Source organism: Patiria miniata, unplaced genomic scaffold (genome assembly GCF_015706575.1).
Source record: "Patiria miniata isolate m_02_andy unplaced genomic scaffold, ASM1570657v1 HiC_scaffold_3, whole genome shotgun sequence".
In the NCBI taxonomy this organism is placed as follows: Eukaryota; Metazoa; Echinodermata; class Asteroidea; order Valvatida; family Asterinidae; genus Patiria; species Patiria miniata.
Genome location: NW_024037069.1, coordinates 38,404,723 through 38,427,448, shown reverse-complemented (window position 1 = coordinate 38,427,448; position 22,726 = coordinate 38,404,723). Strand labels below are relative to the sequence as shown.

The 22,726-nt window shown below is 41.7% G+C and overlaps 1 protein-coding gene across 1 annotated transcript; it reads left to right on the top strand.

Annotated features, from left to right (window-relative positions):
- The first annotated feature begins 667 nt into the window (after positions 1–667).
- On the top strand, positions 668–22,246 carry LOC119737681. Its single transcript, XM_038212218.1, has 16 exons — positions 668–950; positions 4,071–4,324; positions 5,365–6,265; positions 6,983–8,552; positions 9,468–9,638; positions 11,080–11,178; positions 12,201–12,375; positions 13,716–13,864; positions 14,325–14,375; positions 15,134–15,320; positions 16,477–16,655; positions 17,294–17,391; positions 18,011–18,092; positions 19,361–19,501; positions 19,987–20,056; positions 21,188–22,246. Exons 1-16 carry the CDS (start codon positions 916–918, stop codon positions 21,256–21,258), a joined length of 4,233 nt encoding a protein of 1,410 aa, XP_038068146.1. The 5' UTR covers positions 668–915; the 3' UTR covers positions 21,259–22,246.
- The last annotated feature ends 480 nt before the right edge of the window (positions 22,247–22,726 follow it).

Sequence of the window (22,726 nt, the reverse complement as noted above, 5' to 3'; positions counted from 1 at the left end):
AAGCAGGACTGTTCTTAGCAGAACTAAAACTACTTTTTAAGCAGGACAAGTTCTTTTCAGAACTAAATATCTTCTGAGCAGTAGTTATTACCACATGGTGCTACCGGTACCAGTACCGCAACCAAAACGAAACTTGATACTCCACCACCAATTTCTGGCAGCTGTTCAGCAGAGAAATATGCTTCGCATGGAAAATATTCGCTTAGCAAAAACAGGTCACCAGCCAAAGTGTCATGGAATGCTTATAGCTTGTGACTGGTTCCAGCTGAATTTGGCTAAGCGCTTAAATTCGCTAAGTTGCATTGAGTTTCAGCCCAACCCAACCCGGAAGCGAAAAATGGTCTTGCGCCGCATGCAAAACCTCGCCTTCGTTTGAGCTTGGGCTTCAGTAAATTATATGCCCCTGACATGGAGGACTCCGGCTCGATACACAATGACATGTGTCCATGTTTTACTTCCATAACATCAACATCTTTAACATGAGACCACAAGTTAGAGTATTTGCCTTTTGGTTTTAACATTGGCGGCTTCCAAATGATTAAATGCATATAGCCTTTACGCAAATGAAGCCGATGTTTGTAATGTTCGTTTTTCTGGGAATCCCCGCGTGTGAATATGACGTCACCAACAAGCCAAAACAAGCCTGGTGTACGAGGTTTATCAACGCGCCAAAAGTATCAGATAATTTCAGACTACTGAGAAAGAGGTTCATCGAGTTTCTGAGGCGCCGAAAGAAGTGTAACTACACGCCCAAATTTGCGGTCTGTTGTACACAAGTAAATAGGCAGATTGGGCTGGTTTGTGCGCCATGCATGTTATGAGGCGCGCCAAATTCGACGTAAGGTTGTGGCTCAAAATATTGAGCTAAATCTTCGTCTTTTTTGTTGTAAAGTGAAGGTCGTCAGGCAATGCACCATGGACGCGATTGACAGTAAAGATGTACTGATCAGGTGAGAAATCTGAATACTAACATTTATGTGTTTTATCGTTGATTTTTTTCCTATTTGCGAAGTTGATCGAAACAGCTCACGTGCAAAAAAAAAAGGGGCACTACGCTAGGTCTAGGTCCTGAAATCCCCGAAAATTTCATGTTTTGGATTGTTTACGTATCGTATCTAAAACATCTGGTTGAAAGGAACCAACCTACCGTCTTACCATTCCGGAGAGAAGACGAAAAAACCAGGTTGTTTACATAGAACACGACAGACAATTGACAGAGTTCGAATACGTTTTTCCTGTCATGCCTGTCGTTTTCAGTCAATGTACATGATGTACGATACACGTTGTGTGTGTCTAGTCGACTAGTGTTATGAATATGACTTTATGAGACACACCTACACAGCACTGCTCGCAAACAGCGATGACCAATCATAAATGCACAAAATGTGGTTTCTTACACGTCCGCAAAAAACCAACACTTTACCGTTACGGACATGACGGATGACTGACCTTCATTGAGATGATGATGAAAAAATAAAAATGTGGTGTCAGGGTGCAACTTCTCATCATGTCTCATTCTTTTGAGTTACAAAATACAAGCAGAACTAGCTGCCGAGTTTTATTTCATTATCATAGTCTACAGCAAACGTTACACTGACATTAACTTGCACAAACGGGATATTTATTGGCAGTGTATATGTTGCCGGAGACGGCAAACCTTTAGTAAACGTTAGTTTGCCGGATATGCACTGAACATGCGCAGTTACTGTTTTTTTGTACAATGTACTTAAACATTTTCTGGTGACAAGTTTTAGTCTGGCTCCATGCCAAAATTATTGTTGTTACCTCTTATTCACAAGATGGGATTCAGACCATTTTATAATTTCGGACTTTATTTCCCTTTTAAAAAAAATCCTCCAGAGCCACAAATCTGAAAAAGAAAATGTAATACTCTGCAAAAAATGTTTGAGACATGTTAAAATAATAAAAGAAGAATATTCTTATTTATTTGGGGATGAGAAAAAAAAACTTAAAAATGTGGTGCGGTCGGACTCGAACGCGAGTAATCCCGCTTTCTGGAGCCTTTGCTTAACCACTACACCAAACGTGCTTCACAACTTTTGGTGGGAATTAATACATCTTATAATTCAGCCCTATTTTAAAGAGTACAGCGCCCTCTGTTGGTATGGATTGCCGCCGGCAAACCTTTAGTAATCGTTAGTTTGCCGTCATTACCTCCGGCAAAACATCCACTACCATATTTATTTTGACGATAATCTGACATATTTTGATCATATTTCTGATATGATTCCTCAATTAAGAAAATTTTTATATTTCTTAAAAAATTGCTATCGGCGATATCGATATCAAAATAATATTGAATAATCCAGTAATATTGATTTATATCAATGGTGCTTAATTGACGATTGAAACAAGATAGTGGATATTTTGCCGGAGGTAATGACGGCAAACTAACGTTTACTAAAGGTTTGCTGGCGGCAATCCATATCAACAGAGGGCGCTGTACTCTTTAAGATAGGGCTGAATTATAAGATGTATTAAATTCCCACCAAAAGTTGTGAAGCACGTTTGGTGTAGTGGTTAAGCAAAGGCTCTAGTGAGCGGGATGACTCGGGTTCGATCCCGAGCCCCGCCACATTTTTAAGGTTTTTTTCCTATCCCCAAATAAATAAGAATATTCTTCTTTTATTATTTTAACATGTCTCAAACATTTTATTGCAGAGTATTACATTTTCTTTTTCAGATTTGTGGCTCTGGAGGATTTTTTTTAAAAGGGAAATAAAGTCCGAAATTATAAAATGGTCTGAATCCCATCTTGTGAATACGAGGTTACAACGATAATATTGGCATGGAGCCAGACCAAAATTTGTCACCGGAAAATGTTCGAGTACAAAAAAAACAGTAACTGTGCATGTTCAGTGCATATCCGGCAAACTAACGTTTACTAAAGGTTTGCCGTCTCCGGCAAAATATCCACTGCCTTGAAACAACTTGCGGAAGCTTAGTCCCATAAATGTGACTGAAATACTGGACTACCTCTGTATTATCATGATTATCAGTCACACTGGCACATAAGTCATAAGGCCTGTGCGTGGATGCTCCCGTTGCTAGGGGAGCCGAAAATCAATTTAAGATCAAACATATTTTGTCAGCAGAAAATCAACCGAGCTATAGTAGGCCTATGACTGCTAAATAGCACAAAATGAATTCAGTACCTTCAGAGGTCTGGTTACAATCCAAAAATCATGGTAATTTGGCAACGAATTCCGACGGTTTTGAAAAAGCATGGCGTCTCTGATATTTACCAGACTGTTTCCCCGGCCACCCTAATGAAAGTCAAAAGGCCAATGGGGTCAGGGAACCAGACAAGAGCTTTAATCGTCTACTGAGCGTGCGTCAACTTTGGCAAAACGCACCGCGGCTGTTGCCTGTCATTCCAGAATCTTTGGAGCTCTGTAAAGTAACTGGATGCAATACGCGGCCGCTGATGAAGAGCGCACACAAGAGGGCACGCTTCACTGCAGAGGGCTTCAAAGAGTTTGGAATGACAGGCAACAGCCGCGGTGCGCTTTGCCAAAGTTGACGCACGCTCAGTAGATGATTAAAGCTCTTGTCTGGTTCCCAGACCCCATGGGCCTTTTGACTGTTATTAGAGTGGCCAGGAAACAGTCTGGTAAATATCAGAGACGCCATGCTTTTTCAAAACGGTGGGAATTCGTTGCCGAATTTCCATGATTTTTGGATAACTAGACCTCTGAAGGTCTCAGTAGTGCATTTAACATGGTGGTAATTTAATATATTATAATGTAGGCCTAACTCGTCTACGCGTCAAATAGGGTACTTTAAGATCTCTCCAGCTTAACATCGTTTATTTACAGAAAGCCATATCCGGCATAATATCCACTAAATTTATATCATCAAAGTTGGATTTTGGGGTTTCTAGTGACATTTAAGATTTGCTGAAATAAATCAAGATATGTAGCCTAAAAAAATCAAATGGGTGAAATCCCAAATGTTTGGACTTATGTTTGTACATGTAGGTCGGCCTCAAGCATTTCTGGAATCAGATCACCCTTGAACCACCCGCATGAACTTGTTCTCTACCACAGGGACGCAGTGGAGAAATCGGCTGCGCAGGTCCTTCAAGATGACATTGTGGCCTACCTGAAGCCGATGTTCCCGTACCTGCTAGAGACCATGATCAAAGAGATTGTCGTAAGGCAGAGCCGACTCCTAGCCGATCCCCTGGACCAGAACCGACTGACGAACAGCTGCATCGACGAGTTGCTCAACTCTGCCATTTTTACGAGCAACGCCGACACAAGAGCAGGAGACTCTGAGAGTTACATCGACCTTACAAATGGTAAGTGGCATTCACATCAAGTCCAACAAGGGGCCCAATTTCACTGAGATACAAAACAGAACATAGAGCTTACCTTATGAGCTTTGTATGTGCTGAGTGAATATCAGCTGAGAATGAGTCCTAGGCAAGTGTACTGTACATGTACATTGCATGATCTGTGTTTTTCTTTGAAGAGAAAAACCCTAATCCACAGAGTGTGTTCTATAAAAGGGACACCCGCCCAGTTGTTAGGAAAAGTGTGAAACATTGAAATGTAAACATGGTAAATGTGATACATTTGCTACAAATATGCACAAGGGTAAATTCATTTCATGGACCCTTTTAAGATTGAAATAATATAAAACCAAGCCTGGTCACGTGATGGGTCACGTGATGGGTCACGTGAGGCCTCAACAACGCCAGTTGATATAGACACCGTGATGGTGTCCCAACCTCCTGATTCGAGCTCTGTAACTCAAGTCCCAAAAAGGTATGTACTTGATATAATAATGGGACAGGAAACAAACTTTCATGCTCAATTTAAAATCTGCTTTTGACAATCGTTTAATTTTTTAATTTTTTTTTTTTAGCAGAAAGAATTTGTTTTTGATCAAGTGCTTTGTCAAGTATTTGATGAGACCAAAACACAACCAATCAGTTCAGAAAAAAAATTGTAAATCAGCCAATTTTATTAATTTCTCTAAATGTTTTTTTTTTTAGGCATTCAAGCATTTTTTTAACAATATTTCCCTTTTTAGTTATATATTTTTTGCGAAAATCCTGGGTGGCATTCTTCGTGTTTCGATATTTCTAGCTGGTTGCATGGATTTCGTTTTAGGTATTTGGCTTAGATTTTATGCTCCTGGGCCTCCTGCATCTTCTGCAGGTAGGCCTTCATCTGAACAAAACTGTTTTTGATTTATAGTCCAACCAAACAAATGGTGACGGAATTACTGACGCAGTGATGGATTAATTTCAAAAAGAAATAATTAGTGTGTCTATATAAAGTTTTATGTAACAGATTATATATGATTATACTTTTCGGTTTTACTTCTTGTCAGATTTTCTTGGATCCAAGAAAACTACCAGGACTGAAGGATTCACTGATTTCAGTACGACGCCTGATTTGTTTGAGGCCAATCCCACCAAAGACAACGTTGATGTCAATCGCAACGCTCAAGATAAGCCATCGTCAGACTTGAATCGGAATAACAGTGGCCAAGTGGCCAGTGATGGTGTAACAGGTTCCGATTTGAAACCTGAAGCAACTGACATGCTTGTCACCAACCCATGGATATCCAATCTGAGGACAACGGACAGTGGTATCGGGACCCCAGACTCGTCAGTTGTCGCATCTCAGAAGCCCTCTGTTAAAATTTCAGACGTCACTGTGGAGGCCACAGGAGCCCCAGTGTCTTGGGAAGCAGCTCACAAGCAGAGGTCTTCCCCAAAGCTTGATGCATCTGCCACGTCATCTGCAGTCCAGCATCAGGCCTGGGCGAGCCCCAGTAATGGAACAGGGACAACACATCACCGTAGGATGGCCTCCCAGGCTCCGTCTACTATGTCCAGATGTCCGTGCAGCGACTGTCAGGCATACCCTTCGCCCAACTGTCTGCAAGAGTCCAATCTCAGAAATGACCAACCCCATAGGACCTTGCCGTCTCATCAAGGACTGGGATCTCCTCTAGCGACAACCCAGGCTTTTGAACAGACTGAATCCCCAAGTAACAGCGGCCAACCCGTCTCAGCCTCGGGAACTCAGAGCCCAGGCGCCAGGCATAGCACCTCACCGGGTTCAAGAACAGAAGAAATTAGTTCGTCTGTCAATGAATTCAAAGCAACCGACTCTGGTGCCCAGAAAGCTAAGGAGAAGCAACAGGACTCAGTAAATTCGACTACAGAGACTCCTGTGCAAGATGTTAAGAAAGACACCAGTGCACAACCACCCAAAAAGTCAAGGTAAGGCATCATCTGCATCTCCTTTCTTGAGCTATTGTCTAGGTCTTCAGCGATTACAGCTTCATGCTGATGATAGACGTAGCCGTAGCGGGGATCTGTGAGCCCGTTGTGGACACAGTCTATATATTGGATGGCTTTCAGGGGGATACAAGAATAAATTGCACCAGCTTTACCAATATTGCAAAAGTCCTGGGCGAGTGCAATATTGTTATAGCGGGTGCAATTTATTCTTGTAGCCCCCGAAAAAAAAGCCATCCAAATATTATCAATATAATCGGGCAGATTTGATCTGAAGAAAAATTGAATTCAATGATGCTGTCTTGTAACCACCATTTGCTTTCCTCACTTTCACATTAATGTTTCACATTAATTAAACTTGCAATTTCAACAAATACCCGCTAGCGTAAGCTTTCCAACGGCTCAAATCTATTGGTAGATTTTTCGCGGCCAGATGCGTGTCAGAGAGGCACGACAGAGAGGGGCATGACAGAGAGGCTTCAGGGCAGTATGACCATAGTGATGAGAGACCACTGAATATTAGCACACAGATGTTAGGAACATCACAAATCCATCACTGTCCCAAGATTTAACCCCTTCTTGAATGTCTCAAATGAGTTTTTGCCAATAGTGACTACAAGAACAAACAGCAGAATAAGACACATTTCATACATTATTTGACTATCTCTTTCAATATGTATTATTATTTTTTTAATCCAGTGAGATGTTAGAACTGTTTTATCAGTCCCTCAAGACGAAGGCCTCCAGCAAATCTTCCACTCCTACGAAGCTTGGAGCAACCACGGCCAGTTTCTCTGGATGGCGATCTACATCAAGTCTCACATCACAAGCTGCTGCTAAGGCCAAGACAAAAACTGACTACGAAAGAGGTAGTACATCCTCTTCCAGGCCTGTTGATTCTCAGACGAGGTCTGGCGCAACTCCACAACCCTCCACCTCTGCAACTGGTGCCCAGAGCTCTTTCCAGCATGCCTATGCCATCCTGAAATCCAACCAAACGTACACCCAGAGATTGTACAAGAAACCAACATCTGGGATACCACCAGCGACATCTTCTACATCTACCAAGCCTGCCGCTACGTCTGTCGGGCCCACACAGCCAGCCAGGCCAACTAGTTCGCTTGTGAGTCGGCCCGGTCAGCCTGCATTGCCAACACCGAGAACCAAACACCAGTCCCCCTCGTTACCATCCAAACCCATATTCCAGACTCATGCTCCTGCCAAGCAGGCTACACTTTCCACTGCCCAGACACAGGCAGGAACATCTCATCAGAGACCCTCAGGACAGACTTTTCGTCTGTCTGTGGCTTCCTCCGGTGCCTCAAATTCCTTGCCCGTGGAGAAACCAAAAACAAAGACTGCTTCAACCCTGGCGGATCCATCAAGTGTCCCCAAGCATCAACCAACAGCCCCTGTGTCAAAATCATTGGCACAGGAAGCGGCAAACGTAGCCACGATCTCATCAGTGTCAACTGTTAGACCTTCACACCCGCCCCAGGTGCAGCGCACTAGTCAGGCTTCAACAAATCAACAAGCCTCCGTAAGAAATGCTGCAGAAACCACTGTGCCAAAACCTTCACCACAACTCAGCAATCGGGCTGCACCAGGACACATCCCCCCACCCTTCGTGGCGAAAGCACAAGGAAACTTCCCCTCACCCTTCGTGCCGAAAGCACAGGAACACATGCCCTCACCCTTCATGCCGAAACCACAGCCGCAAATGGTGACACAAACAGTGACCAACCCCTTGCCAGTTGTTACTAACCAACCGTTCCAAAACCTATTTGCACCACGTGATCCCCCCCAGCCCTACATGCCAGACCCACCGGCACTACCGGTCCTTAACCCATTTGCACCACGTGATACCCCCCAGCCCTACGTGCCAAACCCACCGGCACTACCGGTGATACAACCAGTTGCAAACCCCCTTCCTCCAGTAACAATTCAACCACCTCAAATTGGAGTCCCAAGCCCATTCGCACCAGGACGTGTCCTGCCGCCCTACGTGCCAAACCCACAGGCAGAACCAGTGATACAACCATTTGCCAACCCCCTGCTTCCGGTAACTGTTCATCAACCTCAATTTCAGCCACTCAACCTGGCTGCACAGGCAGGCATTCCCCCACCCCAAGTGCCAATTCCAGAGCCACCACCAGTGATACAACCAGTGGCGCCACCAGCCCCCTTTTATCAGCCACCACAAGACGTCCCTGCCCAGGCGAACCAACCTGGAAGTGGAAAGAGTGTAGAAGAGATGAAAGCAGAAGTGGTATGTAACTTTTCAACCAAACATCTTAAAAACATGTTTTTCATGCCTGTTTCAAGTGCCTGTTACGTACTATTTCCCTTTGATAACCCTACCTTCCTACTAGATATTTTTACTAAGATGCAACCTCAATCCTGCAAAATCCTCCAATCCATGGTTACTCACATGGTTACTCACATTACATTTCTGATGTACTTTTGAGTTTCCTTGGACTGTAATTACCTTACTGAAAAGGTTTAATAACTGTTATCCCCATGATAGATAGAGTAGACCTAGACCTACCTTAGCACCAAAGATGACATCCAGAAAAATGTGTTATGTATGATAAACAAGACACACAAAATCGGCTACTCACATTACGAAAATGTAACGTGAGTAGCCGTGGAATTACCCCTCTGCCTCCATGCAAAAATTGCATACAACCTCAATCCTGCAAAATCCTCCATTTTGAAAAAGAGGATTTGGGAAGATTGGGGATAAAAATAGACGTGTCCCTCAACCTCAGCTACCCTAAAAATCCCAAATCCAACAGTCAGCAGTAGGAGCAGATTTGCTACATGTAAATTTGGAAAAAGATATTAAGCAGGACAGATTAAGCCTAACCCCTTTATTCCTTTTGAGTACAAACCATCCTCAATCGTTCAAAATCCTCCCTTGGTTGAGGCAGGCAAATGACATCCAGAAGCAGTGCTGATGATATAGAGAATAACGCAGGGCTCAATTGTGTATGACTGAACATAAACAATGTTGGGTACAACCTACTAACTCGACACAATACATCCACCAAAATCAACCAACACTTTTTGCCATTCAGCCTTAATCTTCCAAATCCGCCTGGAAGATTTTGGAACTTTTGGAAAGCCTTTTGGATTTTAAAAAAAAGTATTAAAATTTTTTTTTTTTTTTCTCCATGAGTAGTTGGTGTTGTTCCCAGAGGCCGACCCAGCCTTTGTCGTGACCCGACTAGAAGAAATGAAGGATTACCCTGCACCCATCAATCTGGTCTGCAATCATCTCTTAGAGAACCCCACCTACCCACGAGCCAAGAAGCAGGAAGCGCCCGCCAAGCCAACCAAGACCAAAGCAGAGGTCTGTGACCCCCTTGACTCTTTTTTTCTCTCTTTCAGAGCGTTGCCTTTTCAAATAATTTAGTACTGGATTGTTCTAACTTGTACGTAGACTTGGTTTCAAGTGGGCAAATGTTGTGCGTATCGTACCGGTTACTGGCTCCACGCACGCAAAATATCGCTGCAATGGGCGTAGTTTGGTTCCCAGACAGGGGCGTAAATCCCAGGGGGGAGGGGGATGGGCTATTGAATCATTTCCCCCCCCCCCCCCCCCTTTTTGTGATGTGGACAAAAATGCGGATTTTGAGGTATTTTTCAAACATCCCAACCACTAAAAGTTATTCTATGGCACTGAAAAGTGGAGAAACAAAGTACAAAACCTGTAAAAATGCGCCTGTTTGATGTTAGCGCGAGTATGCATATTGATATACATCTTTATCCTGAAGAGCGCCCCCTAGTGTAATGTGGTGTCTATCATTCGACTGATTGTTTAAAAGAGATATTTGAGTTTACACATGTATACCTCATCCAACCTCTGAATTTGTGGCTTTCAACAGAAGTGTGGTATTTGACACACAATAATACAACACTTCTTCTTCACTCAAATTAACATCATGGATATTTTTATTTCCATCATCTCCTAGGTACCACTCACATTTTCCTGATATTCATAATGTAAAATTTGCATTTACATTGTATGATGATCGAATATTCGATATTCGATATGGCACAGCCTTACTGTCTTTCAAGATTTAAGGGCCCGTGACCATTCAGCCCCGGTATGAAAAGGGCCCCCCAGTAAGCTCGTCCCCTCCCAAGAAGTCCTCTCGTACCGTCCCAGCTACCGGCCCAGGAGCTGATCCGGTTGCTAATCAGGAACTCCTCTATCCTGGGGTCTATTGTTTGCAAGTATTGACACATGTAATATATCCCAGAAGAAACCCGCTTGTGGTTTTCGTCTCTCGGCGCGAAACAATAGAACACTTTCGTCGGCACAGATCAAAACCCCTGCCATGCGGTTTCGCGCACAATGGGACCGTAAATTACCAAGGCGTTATGGAAGGATTTTATCTTTAATCCGGTAAGTCTGCTATTGTTCTGCTCTGGACGTTCTCTGAAGGGCAATAAATTGATGCGCCTGACTGACTTCAAAACTTCTGGTCAGACAGGACCATGTACCGGACGAGACTGGGCTGAAGACCGGACTGGCTCTAGACCGGACGAGGTACCGGGGGGCCCTTTTCATACCAGGGCTGAATGGTCACGGTCCCTAACAATTGACTACTAAAGCGCTGCTTTTTGGCAGACAATTTGTGGTTTCGGGAGTGAAACAGACATTCGCTGCAAATATACACCCCCAAAATGGAGAGTATTTGAATGAACGATTTTGATAATAACAATGTAGAAAGTGTGTATGCACGTTTATAATTTGACTTGAAATGATATTTGCTGTTAAATCGCAGGGGGAGAAAGTTGACTATATAAAAGACTACTACAAGATCCAAGCACCCAGATACGATACCCAGTGTGTCGTGCTGCAATTGCAGAACGACTTTCGAATGGTAAGTGCTCAGTCGATCGAACAAGAATCATTGGATTTACCAAAATAAAAAGGCAGTTAATAATTTTTTTCATTATTTTAATTTCTTTTTTAGGTGCTTCACACATATGCCATGAAAGATTAATTAGAAGCACTTCTACAGATTTTGAGACATCCTATTGCATTGTTTGTTTTTAACCTTAGCTGTCCCAACTTCGTCTTACAACATTTTTCAGAAAAGAACAGAATCCCCAGTTTCATTTAAAAATGGTTTGGCATGGATTAACTTAACGCTTGAATTCTTACATTTACATGTATGCTGCACAAAACGACTATGAACATACATTTAACCCTTTCATGACCACATTGTTTATTGACTTGGCTCTCCCCAGGACCAAATTGTTTGCTCAGTCATGCGGAAATCACTAGAGCGTGAACAAAATGACCACAAGTCCAAAACTCACTTTTTTCAACCCAGATTTTCACTGCCAAGGAGTGATTTAAATCATAGGTGTTGTGTGTAAAGTTTGTTCTTTGAACCTTACTCTTGTATGTGATGTAAAAATGAAGTCCATATGTGTAAATATAAGAAAGTTATGCCTGTTTGTTCATCTGGTTCCATTTATCAAACTGCAAGCCATTTCACCACATGACCAAATGGCACTCCATACCTCCATTTGTGCGTGGATACTTCTGAAGCACTTTTCTCATTTTTTTGTAATGGCAACACTATGAATAAACTACACCATTAGAACGATCCGAACATACTCTTTCAGCTGGTATATGGTTGATGTATGGACGGCCAAACATATCAACATGCCGCCTTTCTGAAAAGTAGTGAATATATCTGTGTTGAGGGTGTTCTGTGTGTGGTTTCCTGGTCGACTAAAGTCGCCCATGGGAACCAGCAGGGGGGTTCTTCTTGTCAAAAGTCGCCCATGGTAAGGAAAGGGTTAATGGACCTAAAATTCAAACATTCGAAGGTATTGGTGTGTGAAAGGTTTCAATGCAATGTTCATTTCATGATTATTTTTTTTATCCCAGCTGTCCTTGGACACCATCAAGGCAGTCTGGACGCTGCACGGCTACCACTACGCTCCAACCAGAGTGTGTCTTGAAGAAATCCTCCGCTCCAACGCAGCCATCCAGAAAATCTTACCCAGGGTCAAGTACGCACAGCACCACGAGCGAAAAGTCCGGGTTCAAATCACCATCAAAAGTGAGTCTGGTGAAAGGCGGTGGCATGATGCAGGCCCCTCCATTTTTAAATCCTAGGCCAAGGTCATATTGCACTGCGCGCAAGCCTTCCAAGCTGCGATGAATGGCACAAACTGTGAGACGAACGTGGAGCCAACATCCAGTGCTGGGGCGGCACAATTATGGCAACCGTTCACTTCACCGGCAGTGACCATTATGCCATTTGAAAAATATGTGCAAGTCCTACTGTCTAGTTTACAATGCACGATGTTGTTGCTAAAAAGCAAACACTTGCCTGGTGCAGTGGTTGACGGTCATGGGAAAACTAGATGATCACATGGCACTTGGACGTCATATGTGACCTGTTCTGTCAAAAGCAGATGCTTCTTGGCAGAGGTTGAAATTAAGATAGGGCCAAAAAATGCTGCGGGGGTGATTTTTTTTTCGATTTTCACATTTTTGCATATCTGTAATCCTGAACATGTCTAAAATATACTATAAAAGTTTGAAACCCTAATTTGAACTCTAAATATAGTATTTTGGATGATTTGTTAAGCTATATCAGTTAAAGAAATTACTGTTTTGTGATGTTCGTGGCCATTTTCTCCGTTTTCTACTTTTCGACACAATGAACTTCAAAACAGCATAACTCTGCCCAGGAATGACCGATTTCAAAATTAAACCACCTATTAAAAAGAAAAAGAACATGTTTTAACAATATGCTAAAATCTCATTTTTGACCTTTTGCCCAGAAAAGTCTGATTTTGACAGAACAGGTCACATATGATCAGGCCCTATTGATTGGCACTGCAGTGCTTATTCTTCAGGTGCCAGTGCTCAGGAGTTTTCCAAAATTGTTTTGGAAAGTGTATTTCTCAGGGTTACATCAAACATCAAAATTAAAAAAAAATTGATTTTGTTGCATTATTAAAACCCTCCAGGGTATGTTTGCTAGAACCCTGCCAAAGGTAGCAACATGCAACACTTGACTAAGTGACAAGCCTGCCAAATGTAGCAAGATCCATCAGGCCAAAAGTCTCAAGGCCACACTGCCTCAGAGTCTGTGGTCACCGCATGCAGAGGGATACAACTGTAGCATTGTTCAATGGGACTTAACTCTCTTTGTTTCAGAGCTGGCCATTTATGCACTGGTGTTGTAGATGAATGCATTAAAGTGGGTTTTTTTCCACCTGATGTACTGTGTTGGGTCTGGCAGGGTTAGGATTAACATAAAGAGTGACTATATTTATTATATTTTTACTTGCTATCACCACAGCTTTAAAATACATATTTCTTTTCCATAAAGTATTTAGTCCCAAGAATTACACGATTGCTTTTGTCACTTTTTTTCTTGCCATTTAGACTCTGAAGGAAAGGAGGCCAAATCAAATGTCGTGATTCACCTGCTGAAAGGGCTTAGGCATCTGTTCTACCAGGGCCAACTTAAACCCTCGCCGGAACTGCAGCGACAAATGGACTTCTACCAGCAATACGTTAAGAATAGTGCTCTGGTAAGCAGCTATCGATTGCTAATTAAATGTAACTGTTGACATGTAGAAGAAAAGATGTGAAATGAAAAAGAGGGAACTACAGTTGTTATATGACATGATTCAGGGCAAGACTTCTTCAAGCAAGTTCCTCTTGAAGAAATATGTAGTGTCTCAGCCATTGAGAACAATGAATGGGTTCCTCTGAATTTTTCGTGTGTACAAGATATTCGTAGTTAATCCCCAAAAAGGCATTGTTACTTGCAAATGGTTTATTTTTGTTTGATTATTTGTTTATTTATTGTAATCTTTTATGAGGATGGTCTGTTTCAGTTTTAAAAAAAACTGCTCTCCAAAGGAGCCCTCAGTAATCTGAACATTTCTGAAGTGTTCCATTCAAGTAATCAACTTTTTTATCCGTACAATTACTTATGTGCGAACATTCAACTTGTGCATTTTCTATGTTTTTTCCCTTCTCTCACAGGAAAAGGATTTGTTGCTAGCTTTGAGCATGAATGAAAACGAATACGAAGCTGTAAGTGTCACTTTTTTGGAATTTAATTCCTTAAAGGCAAAATACAACATTTGCAAACATCAAAAAATAAAACTACCAAATCATTTTGAAATACCTTGCTGGACTGTTAGTGAATGACAGTGTAAAGCATCCTGTAAAATCATGGCACCTCGTATACTGTCATTTTCAAGAAAAGTGGTATTTTTGTATCAATTTCCAACGCTGATCGGCCGATCAGCGTTGGAAAAAACTGGCTTTTTTTCAAATACTGGCCCCAGTTGACCATCGCACTTGTTTGCAATCGATTACACACCTATGAACGGGTACAAACCAGCTAGACTGGTTCCCTGACCTTACGATTCCCCAATATATGTAAACTGCTCTGTTTCTTTTTAAATGGAGTCAGGGAACCAGACTACAGGAAAATGATTGTTTTTCTTGGTTTTTTTAGCATTTTCGAACCCAAAACCTCAAAAAAGTCAGTGTAACTATATTTGCTATATATTTCCAACCCCCCAATTCCATCCATTTCTGAAAATTACAGCAAAAGCAAATGATGTATATTCCCTTTAAGGAGGAAGACACAATAATTTCAAGTGTGGATGTATCGGGTTTATAGTGGTGGTTTCTAGTTGGCAAAATTAAATTCCTTTTTAAAGTTTATGAATTTTCTATTTTTATTTTTGGGACGACTCAATTATACACTACATTTATAGTGAAGGGCAAAACCCAATATTGACAGTTCTACACTCTCTTTCAACCCTTTGTATCCGTGGCAGGAGGGTCAGCTGATCGAGTGCGGTTGCTGCTACGCCGAGGTCACCTTTGAGAAGATGATCCAATGTCTTGACGGTCACCTCTTCTGTGAGTCGTGCCTTCAGATGTACGCCAAGCAGGCTGTCTATGGACAGGGGAAGGCACATCTGATGTGTATGACCGATGGCTGTGATAGCTCCTATCCTAGAGGTGAAATTTTTTTTTCTTCTTTTCATTTTTAGTCCAATCTGTTTACATGCTCAACAACTGCAATGTGGAAAAAAGAGAAATTACCTGACAGAAATTTTTGGTCATGCTTTTTTTTGGACACATACACATCTATGAATCGTAGCAAAAATCACATTCACGGGCAAAACTACAGTCGGAAAATTAAACAGTATATTTTTGACGTATTAAGGATCACAAAAATACAACTACAAAAATAAAAAAATAAAAAAAATCTGCCCCCACACTCATTTTTAATGGTCGTATCGTCATTTCTAGCTCTGCCCAGAAGCATCTGGTTTTGATAGAGCACTTCACAAATATGGACTCTGTGATCAATTGCCCCCTCTTCAGGGAAAATAAGAAGAGCACCAATTGGCCAGTTTGATTAAGGACCAGTAGTTAACTAGTGATTTGTGACGTACCTTGCGCATGCGCACTGAAGTTGAATTGCGAACGACTCTAGTCAAACTATTGTCATATCAACGACCGTGAGAAAATGACGGTCGCACATCGGCTTAAGAATGTTTCAGTACTTGGTGTTTCTGTTTATTTACAGAATTAGTAGTGATTGTGTAGTTTAGGAATACGTAATCGCCATTATTATTGTACAGTGGTGACAAAAATGACAGAATCATAAACTAACATGGAAAAATTATGCAGTGAGAATGAACTTTACCACTCAGTTTTCGTATTTCCGCCATTTTTGTTGATAGTTGGTCTCTTCTCACACTATGCTATGAAAAATTGCTTTTGTAACCAGCTATAAATCGCCACCAACCTGTTAAGGCTGGTCCTGAATAGTCGACTAGACTCGGCCAACCATCGTCAACTAGCGTGCGTTCAGTCAGAGTTAGTCAAACTGTGGTTAACTATGGTCCTTGATCGAACTTGCCCTATAATGAAGGAATATTTGGTGTCATTGCCTCTTGCAGGCTTGTGGAAGTAGATTGTTAACATGGCAAACAGCGAACAAGAACCAGCAAAGTTGTGACTTTTGACCAGTGCCCGAGAAACAAATTAACTGATATCCAATATCTGGTGGACATGTGCACTTAAAAAATGTGCATTAATATTTGGTCTCTATTATTAACTTTTAATCTGTTTTCTTTGTCTTTTACTGATTTCTTTTAAAACTCAGATCAATTAGAGAAGGTCCTGACCTCCACCGACATTGCCAAATATGATGAGCGTGTCCAGGAGGAGTCTATCCAGTTAGCCAGCATGGACGGCTTAGTACGCTGCCCTTACTGTGACTTTGCTGCTGTCTTAGACCCGGGAGATAAGGTCTTCTCTTGCCAGAACGCTGAATGCTTGAAGGTGAGGCTCTAGTACAAATACATCATAAGAAGATCACAAGTACATCTTAAATAGAGCACAAGAATGTCGTAAGCGGATCACAAGTACATTACTAGTGGATTACTAGTACATCATAAGTCCTGTCACAAGTTACGATCTATCACAAGTAACGATCTATCACAAGTTCTTCAACACTGATGAGTGTTGACCCAACCATACTATGGGCAATTCCATGGTTACTCACGTTACATTTCTGATGTACTTTTGAGTTTCCTTGGGCTGTAATTACCTTACTGAAAAGGTTTAATAACTGTTATCCCCATGATAGATAGAGTAGACCTAGACCTACCTTAGCACCAAAGATGACATCCAGAAAAATGTGTTATGTATGATAAACAAGAGGCACAAAATCGGTTACTCACGTTACGAAAATGTAACGTGAGTAACCCTGGAATTGCCCCTATGCACTTAGTACATTGCCCATTTTTGAAGAAGCATACTGAGAAAGAGTTCCGGTTTGGTGGGAGAAATAATCTTGGAATAATTTGTTTGTTGTGGTTTTCAGACCAAGCTGACCTTATCCACCAGTGTCCAAAGCTGTGCAATGACACATTCTATGAGTTGAAACGTACAATAAATCTTCACGTTTTAATTTTCAGGAAACTTGTCGTCACTGTGGAGAAGACTGGAAGGAACACTTTGGCAAACGATGCGAGGAAGTTGAGAAGAAAACCGAGACCAACATGAGATTATCTTAGTAAGATCACCCTCTCTCATATTATCCATACCTCACCCATCCCTGTGATGATTATTCTACCTGTTTGATATTATAGCAGAAATAAAAAAATTATCACCAGTAAAATATCTTAACAACATTCTTAACAATCCCCAACCTGTGGTTTTTGTTTTTGTCATGTTGTACGATCTTCTCCCCCCCCCCCCCCCACCATGCGTGACACAACCAAGCAAAATTAGTCGGACGTTAGCAGATTTTACTTCAACACAATGAAATCAATTCGAACTGCCAACCTTTTTCACCATCGTAATGTCCGCGTTTATTGAGATGACAAAACTGAACGATATAACAAAAGAAGAATCGCTGAAAAATGCTCTACCATAATATTGTGATGAACTAATTCTTAACATAAGGCTTTTAAGAATTATTGTGTTGACTGGTCACAATTGCGTGTAAGTTTTGAAGTACAAAAGAGTCCAGTTTTATCGACCCACTTTTTTATTACGTTGGCTGATGTTGATCTTCCAAGACTTGCACATCACCTCTTGGCTCTGCACTCAGTGATGACGTAATGTCTTGAAAGCTTTTGACTGTCAGTCGATAGCCTGTTACCCACTGACATTGTGTGCCTTCCCCCTAGTGAGGAGAGGATGTCCCAGCTTCAGATTCGAACCTGTCACCGATGCAAGACTGGGATTATGAAGGACCAAGGCTGCAATAAGGTAAAGAAACTCAATAAGCCTGTGAGTTGGTGTCTCTACCATACCAATGCTAGGTTGTCGAGTCTTACGTTGAGGGTCAGTCACATTTTCAAGTCCAAAGGTTAGGAGTTTCAGGGACTTTCCTGTGAGCTGCTCAGGCATAATGTGTTTTCCCTGGACCATCGAAAGAAAGTATACTGATTATGCTCAGGCAGGGGTTTTGTGTTAGGATGTTCATTTGTTGGAAAGCAAGACAAGTTTTTGAGTTTTCTACTATTTGTTAACCGCCAAAGGCTTAACTTGATGGCCGAGTTTAGTTCTGTATTAAGAATAATCCCTGCACCAGAACTAAGGAAGAAAAAATACGCATATTTTGTGGATAAGCGTGGGGTTAAGGTTTGAATACATCCATTTGTAGTTCTGTAAATAAAAAGTTAGTACAGGATTCCTTCTGTTGTCTTGTAGGCACCAAATGGTGACCATAAACACACAAGCCATAGTTTCAGAGTCATGAAAATGGCTCCCATGTGGAAGTCAGCGATTGGGTTTTGAAATCATAGTATCGTACCAGCGACAATTTTTTTTCTACTCAAACCATGATTTTGTGCATGGTGGCCGCGTACGATCCTCATGGATCGTACGCAGCCGGCATATACTATAATTTCATTAGTAATATCTTGAAACTCAGAACTCTCTCTGATGAGTTTTGCCGTACCGTGTAACATGATGAAATATGGTCAGAAAAACCTTTTCATTTCTCACGCGTGCAAAATGTTGAAGATTGATAATGAAATTGATTCAGAGGTCCAATAAACTGCTGTCACAGGCAATTTTGCTTGAGAAGATATCTCATTAGACACTACTGTTTTTCATTGTTTTAATAAAGATTCGCATACACGGATTCTATGAAATGCTAGCTTAAAGTTAAGTAAGATTTGAGGCTTTGCATGGTGGAGATACTAAATAATGAAAGGTTTGCGGAAACACCATGTGCGAATAATTTCTCAACTAAGAGAATGGTTCTGAAAAGAACCAGAGGTATAAACTCAACGTTCCGGTCAGTATGCTCTGACCGGAACGTTGGAACGTCGAGTTTATACCTCTGGTTCTTTTCAGAACTTGAGAAATTATTCGCACATGGTGTTTCCGCAAACCTTTCATTATTTAGCTGAAAGTTGTGTTGGAGCACATGAACTGGGAATGCAAAGCGTACAGTATGCGTCGCCGTACGCGTTTAGCAGAGCGTGTCACTTAGCCCCATATATTTTGTTCCCAATCTCATATCACAGATGACGTGTCGGTGTGGCGCCAAGATGTGCTACATTTGTCGCAAGCCCAACATTGATTACAACCACTTCTGTAGCCACGCTCGCAATCCAGGCCAGGGATGTACCCAGTGCACTCAATGTTCCCTGTGGACTGACCCTGCGGTAAGTGCCGTGCCACTCGTTATTCTGCTGGATTATTTCAGGGGTGTGAAATCTCAGCTTTATGGCTGATTTCAGCTGTTTTTGTTTTGGATTTCAGCTTTTTTTCCTTCACTTGCAGTGTACAAAAGTATAGGAGATTTCCAAAAGCTCAGCTTTTTTACACCTTTTTTCAGCTGTTTTCAGCTATTTTTATCAGTGGTCACTCACACCCCTGTTATTTATCATGGTTCGATTAAAAATCCATCGCAGATTACTCCCCAGCTAATGCTGATACCAATCTATACTCCTGGGTTGAGAGAGGGAAGTGGGGGTGAAGTGGCTTGCCCAAGGACACAACATACGGCCAGCAGCTGGATTCAAACCCCTGACCCTCTGATCATTAGTCACATATCCTAACCACTAAGCCACACTTCCCCGTTATTACAGAGGGATAATTTATGCCTTATTATGCCTAATTGGAGGGTTTTGTTTTTTAATGATTACAGGAGGATGATGCTCGTGCAGTCAAAGAGTTGGAGAAGGAATTACAGACAGAGCGGGAGAAGCTAGCTAGAGGCGAGTCCTTCCTGTCTGTCAATCAGACAGTGTCCAATTTCACAGAGCTGCTAAGCACAAAAATAAGTCTGGCTTATAAAAGCAGGTTACCAAAACTCCATGTGATTTTCATGCTAAGCAAACAACAGCGGAATACCAATCACAAGCAAAATACATCACGTGGAGTTTTGGCTGGTAACCTGCTTTCATAAGCCAAACTTGATTTGTGCTAAGCAAATTTTTTGTGCTTAGCAACTCCGTGAAATTCCCCCCCCCCCCCCCCAAGTTGTTTGGTCAGGTGGTCGTGGTACGTGGGACTGTCCCTGTGGCAAGCACTATGAGAAATGTAAAGCAATGACAGGTGGGCGAGGCTTATGGCCAAATCTTGAATGCTCCTTCGACACACCTTAAGATGTTTCTGTACAAGAACTGTATACAGTGTTCTGTCGCTTACCTATGACAGCCAGGAAAGTACATTTACATATGTGTATGGTGTGGAGGAATGATCATGACCGAGTTGTTACGGCAGTGTGACGCACAGCAATTTACAGGCAACTTCTCCCAGTTAAGGCCGGTTCATACTTCATGCAAATGCAAAGCGAATTTGACGTCACGAAGCGTTCGCAGCGAAAGTTGCCGCGAAATTCGCCAGAATTGAAATGTGTTCAACTTTTTGTGAATTCGCCACCAGCACAAAAACTTGCCCTGACGTCACAAGTTAGCGTTAGCGCCGAGTCTAAACCGGCATTTAGTCTCCAAGAAGAAACCCACAGGCAGATTCAAATTCTGTGTAACTTTCCGCAAAAATTGCCAAAATGCTTTGGAAAGTGTACTTCATTCTTTCGAGGGGGTTACTTAAGCTTGCAGTACATTCTGTTGTTGCCAAGTTGCCTGTGAAAATTTGCCTCATGTGACTTGGCCCTCGGAGTAATCAGAATGTATTCTGTCCCAGATTATTTTTAATTCACTTAGCCAAAGAGCGAATTTGATTTGCTCTCTTTTTTAAGCATTGATTTATTTATAGTAGTTGATTCATGACCTTTTTTTTTTTTTTTGGAGTTTGGAGTTTGCACAGTTGTACATGCTCAGTCTCCTTGTTTCCGCTCTCAACAACAAAAGAACTTAATTGTCTGGTCTTTTTTTTTCTTACAGCCAAAGATTCCCGGGATCGTTTGGGTGCACCGGAGCTCGCCCCCGACGCCAAGAAACAGCGTGTTTTCTGATGTCGAGCTGCGACTGACTCAGCAAACCTTTGCCGATCTTACCAGTGGGAGGAAAGTGAAGCACTGTTAACTTCTCAGGCCCACAAATTCCAACAAGAAACTTTTTAAGATCGCGATGGAAAAGCATTGTTTGTTTTAAGGAAGATATTCTATGCAAAAATCATTCAATGAACAATTCTCCAAAGAAAATGCTGCAAGTTGCCTTAATCTTTGGTTACATTAAGAAATTTACTTTAAATGAGACGTTAACATTTCTTAACTGGCTCTTTGGTAAACAATGGTTCAAGGCTTTCAACTCATGACTTACGTGTGGTGACTTGTGTCCCATTCAGATCAATTCATATTTAGTTTTATTTCACTAACAGATACGCTTACCAAGTTGTGCGAAAAGAGACTTTAAATTTCTTTTCTGACAGCACTTTTGCAAACAAATTTTCAAAGCTTTCAACTCTTGACGTTATGTTGTGACCGGTGTTCAATTCAGATCAATTCATGTTTTGATGTTGCTTCGTGTTTCGCATAATTTGTATTCCTCAACCATCAGAGTCTAAGGAGGACGCAGAACATGCAAATACTGGTTCCTGCATGATCAGGTATCAACTACACGTAAGTGTAGAACAAGATAAGGCAAGGTTACTAAAGCTGGTCCCCGAGCGCACAAACTTCAACTCGTTTGCAAAAGGTTTACTAAATATTGTAAAATTTATCCAAAAGTTCATAGGATAAGCTGTAGTGATAACACGACTGAAAATTGAAATCCGCTATCATCGTTCGCATGGAGACTTGACTTATTGCCTACACATGCATCATGAATGAACATGAAACAAGCGGCGCCAGACTAATGCACATGTGGTGTAGGATGCTACATCACATATATCCTTGATGTACCGGTTTTGGAGGGTGCAAAGATTTATTTCAAGCAAGAGAAAAACACCGACATAGCCTTTGGTTTCCATTTGGGGGGGGGGGGCTGGCAACGGAACACACATACTGGAATTTGTATCCTTGTGGAGACATTCCTTTGTTCTCGTGTACTAAAGTTTTCGAGTTTGAAAGTGTAGTTTAAAAATGCTCTTTATTTTAACCAGAATTAATTTCCTTGGCTGAAATTTGGACTTAATGTCCCTTTTCTAAAACTCTTCCATTTGCGACGGATCAACATAGCTTGGAAATTCCTAGTTTTTGAGTAAAATCCATATATCTATTTCTCGAAAACCTTGTGGAGACGTATTCATCTGTAGAAATTGCCCTGTGGAGACGTAAACAATGTTTTGTTCCCTATTGTACACACGTCTCCAGAGGGTACGGTGTATCAGATCACGTACCGCACACACAACAATTGTGTGGTACGAATCTGCGCATGTGCGTCGCTGCAAGGTCCAACCTCGAAACCTTGATCCTCGAAAACAGGTACACGGACGATACATGAATAGGCAAGCCTCATCAAATAAGTGAGAAAGGTAACACT

Coding starts and splice junctions, on each gene's coding strand:
- LOC119737681 (XM_038212218.1), top strand. CDS start 916: ATGGACGCGATTGACAGTAAAGATGTACTGATCAG. Junction 4,325..5,364: donor TTACATCGACCTTACAAATG/GTAAGTGGCATT, acceptor ACTTCTTGTCAG/ATTTTCTTGGATCCAAGAAA. Junction 19,502..19,986: donor CCCTGTGGACTGACCCTGCG/GTAAGTGCCGTG, acceptor TAATGATTACAG/GAGGATGATGCTCGTGCAGT.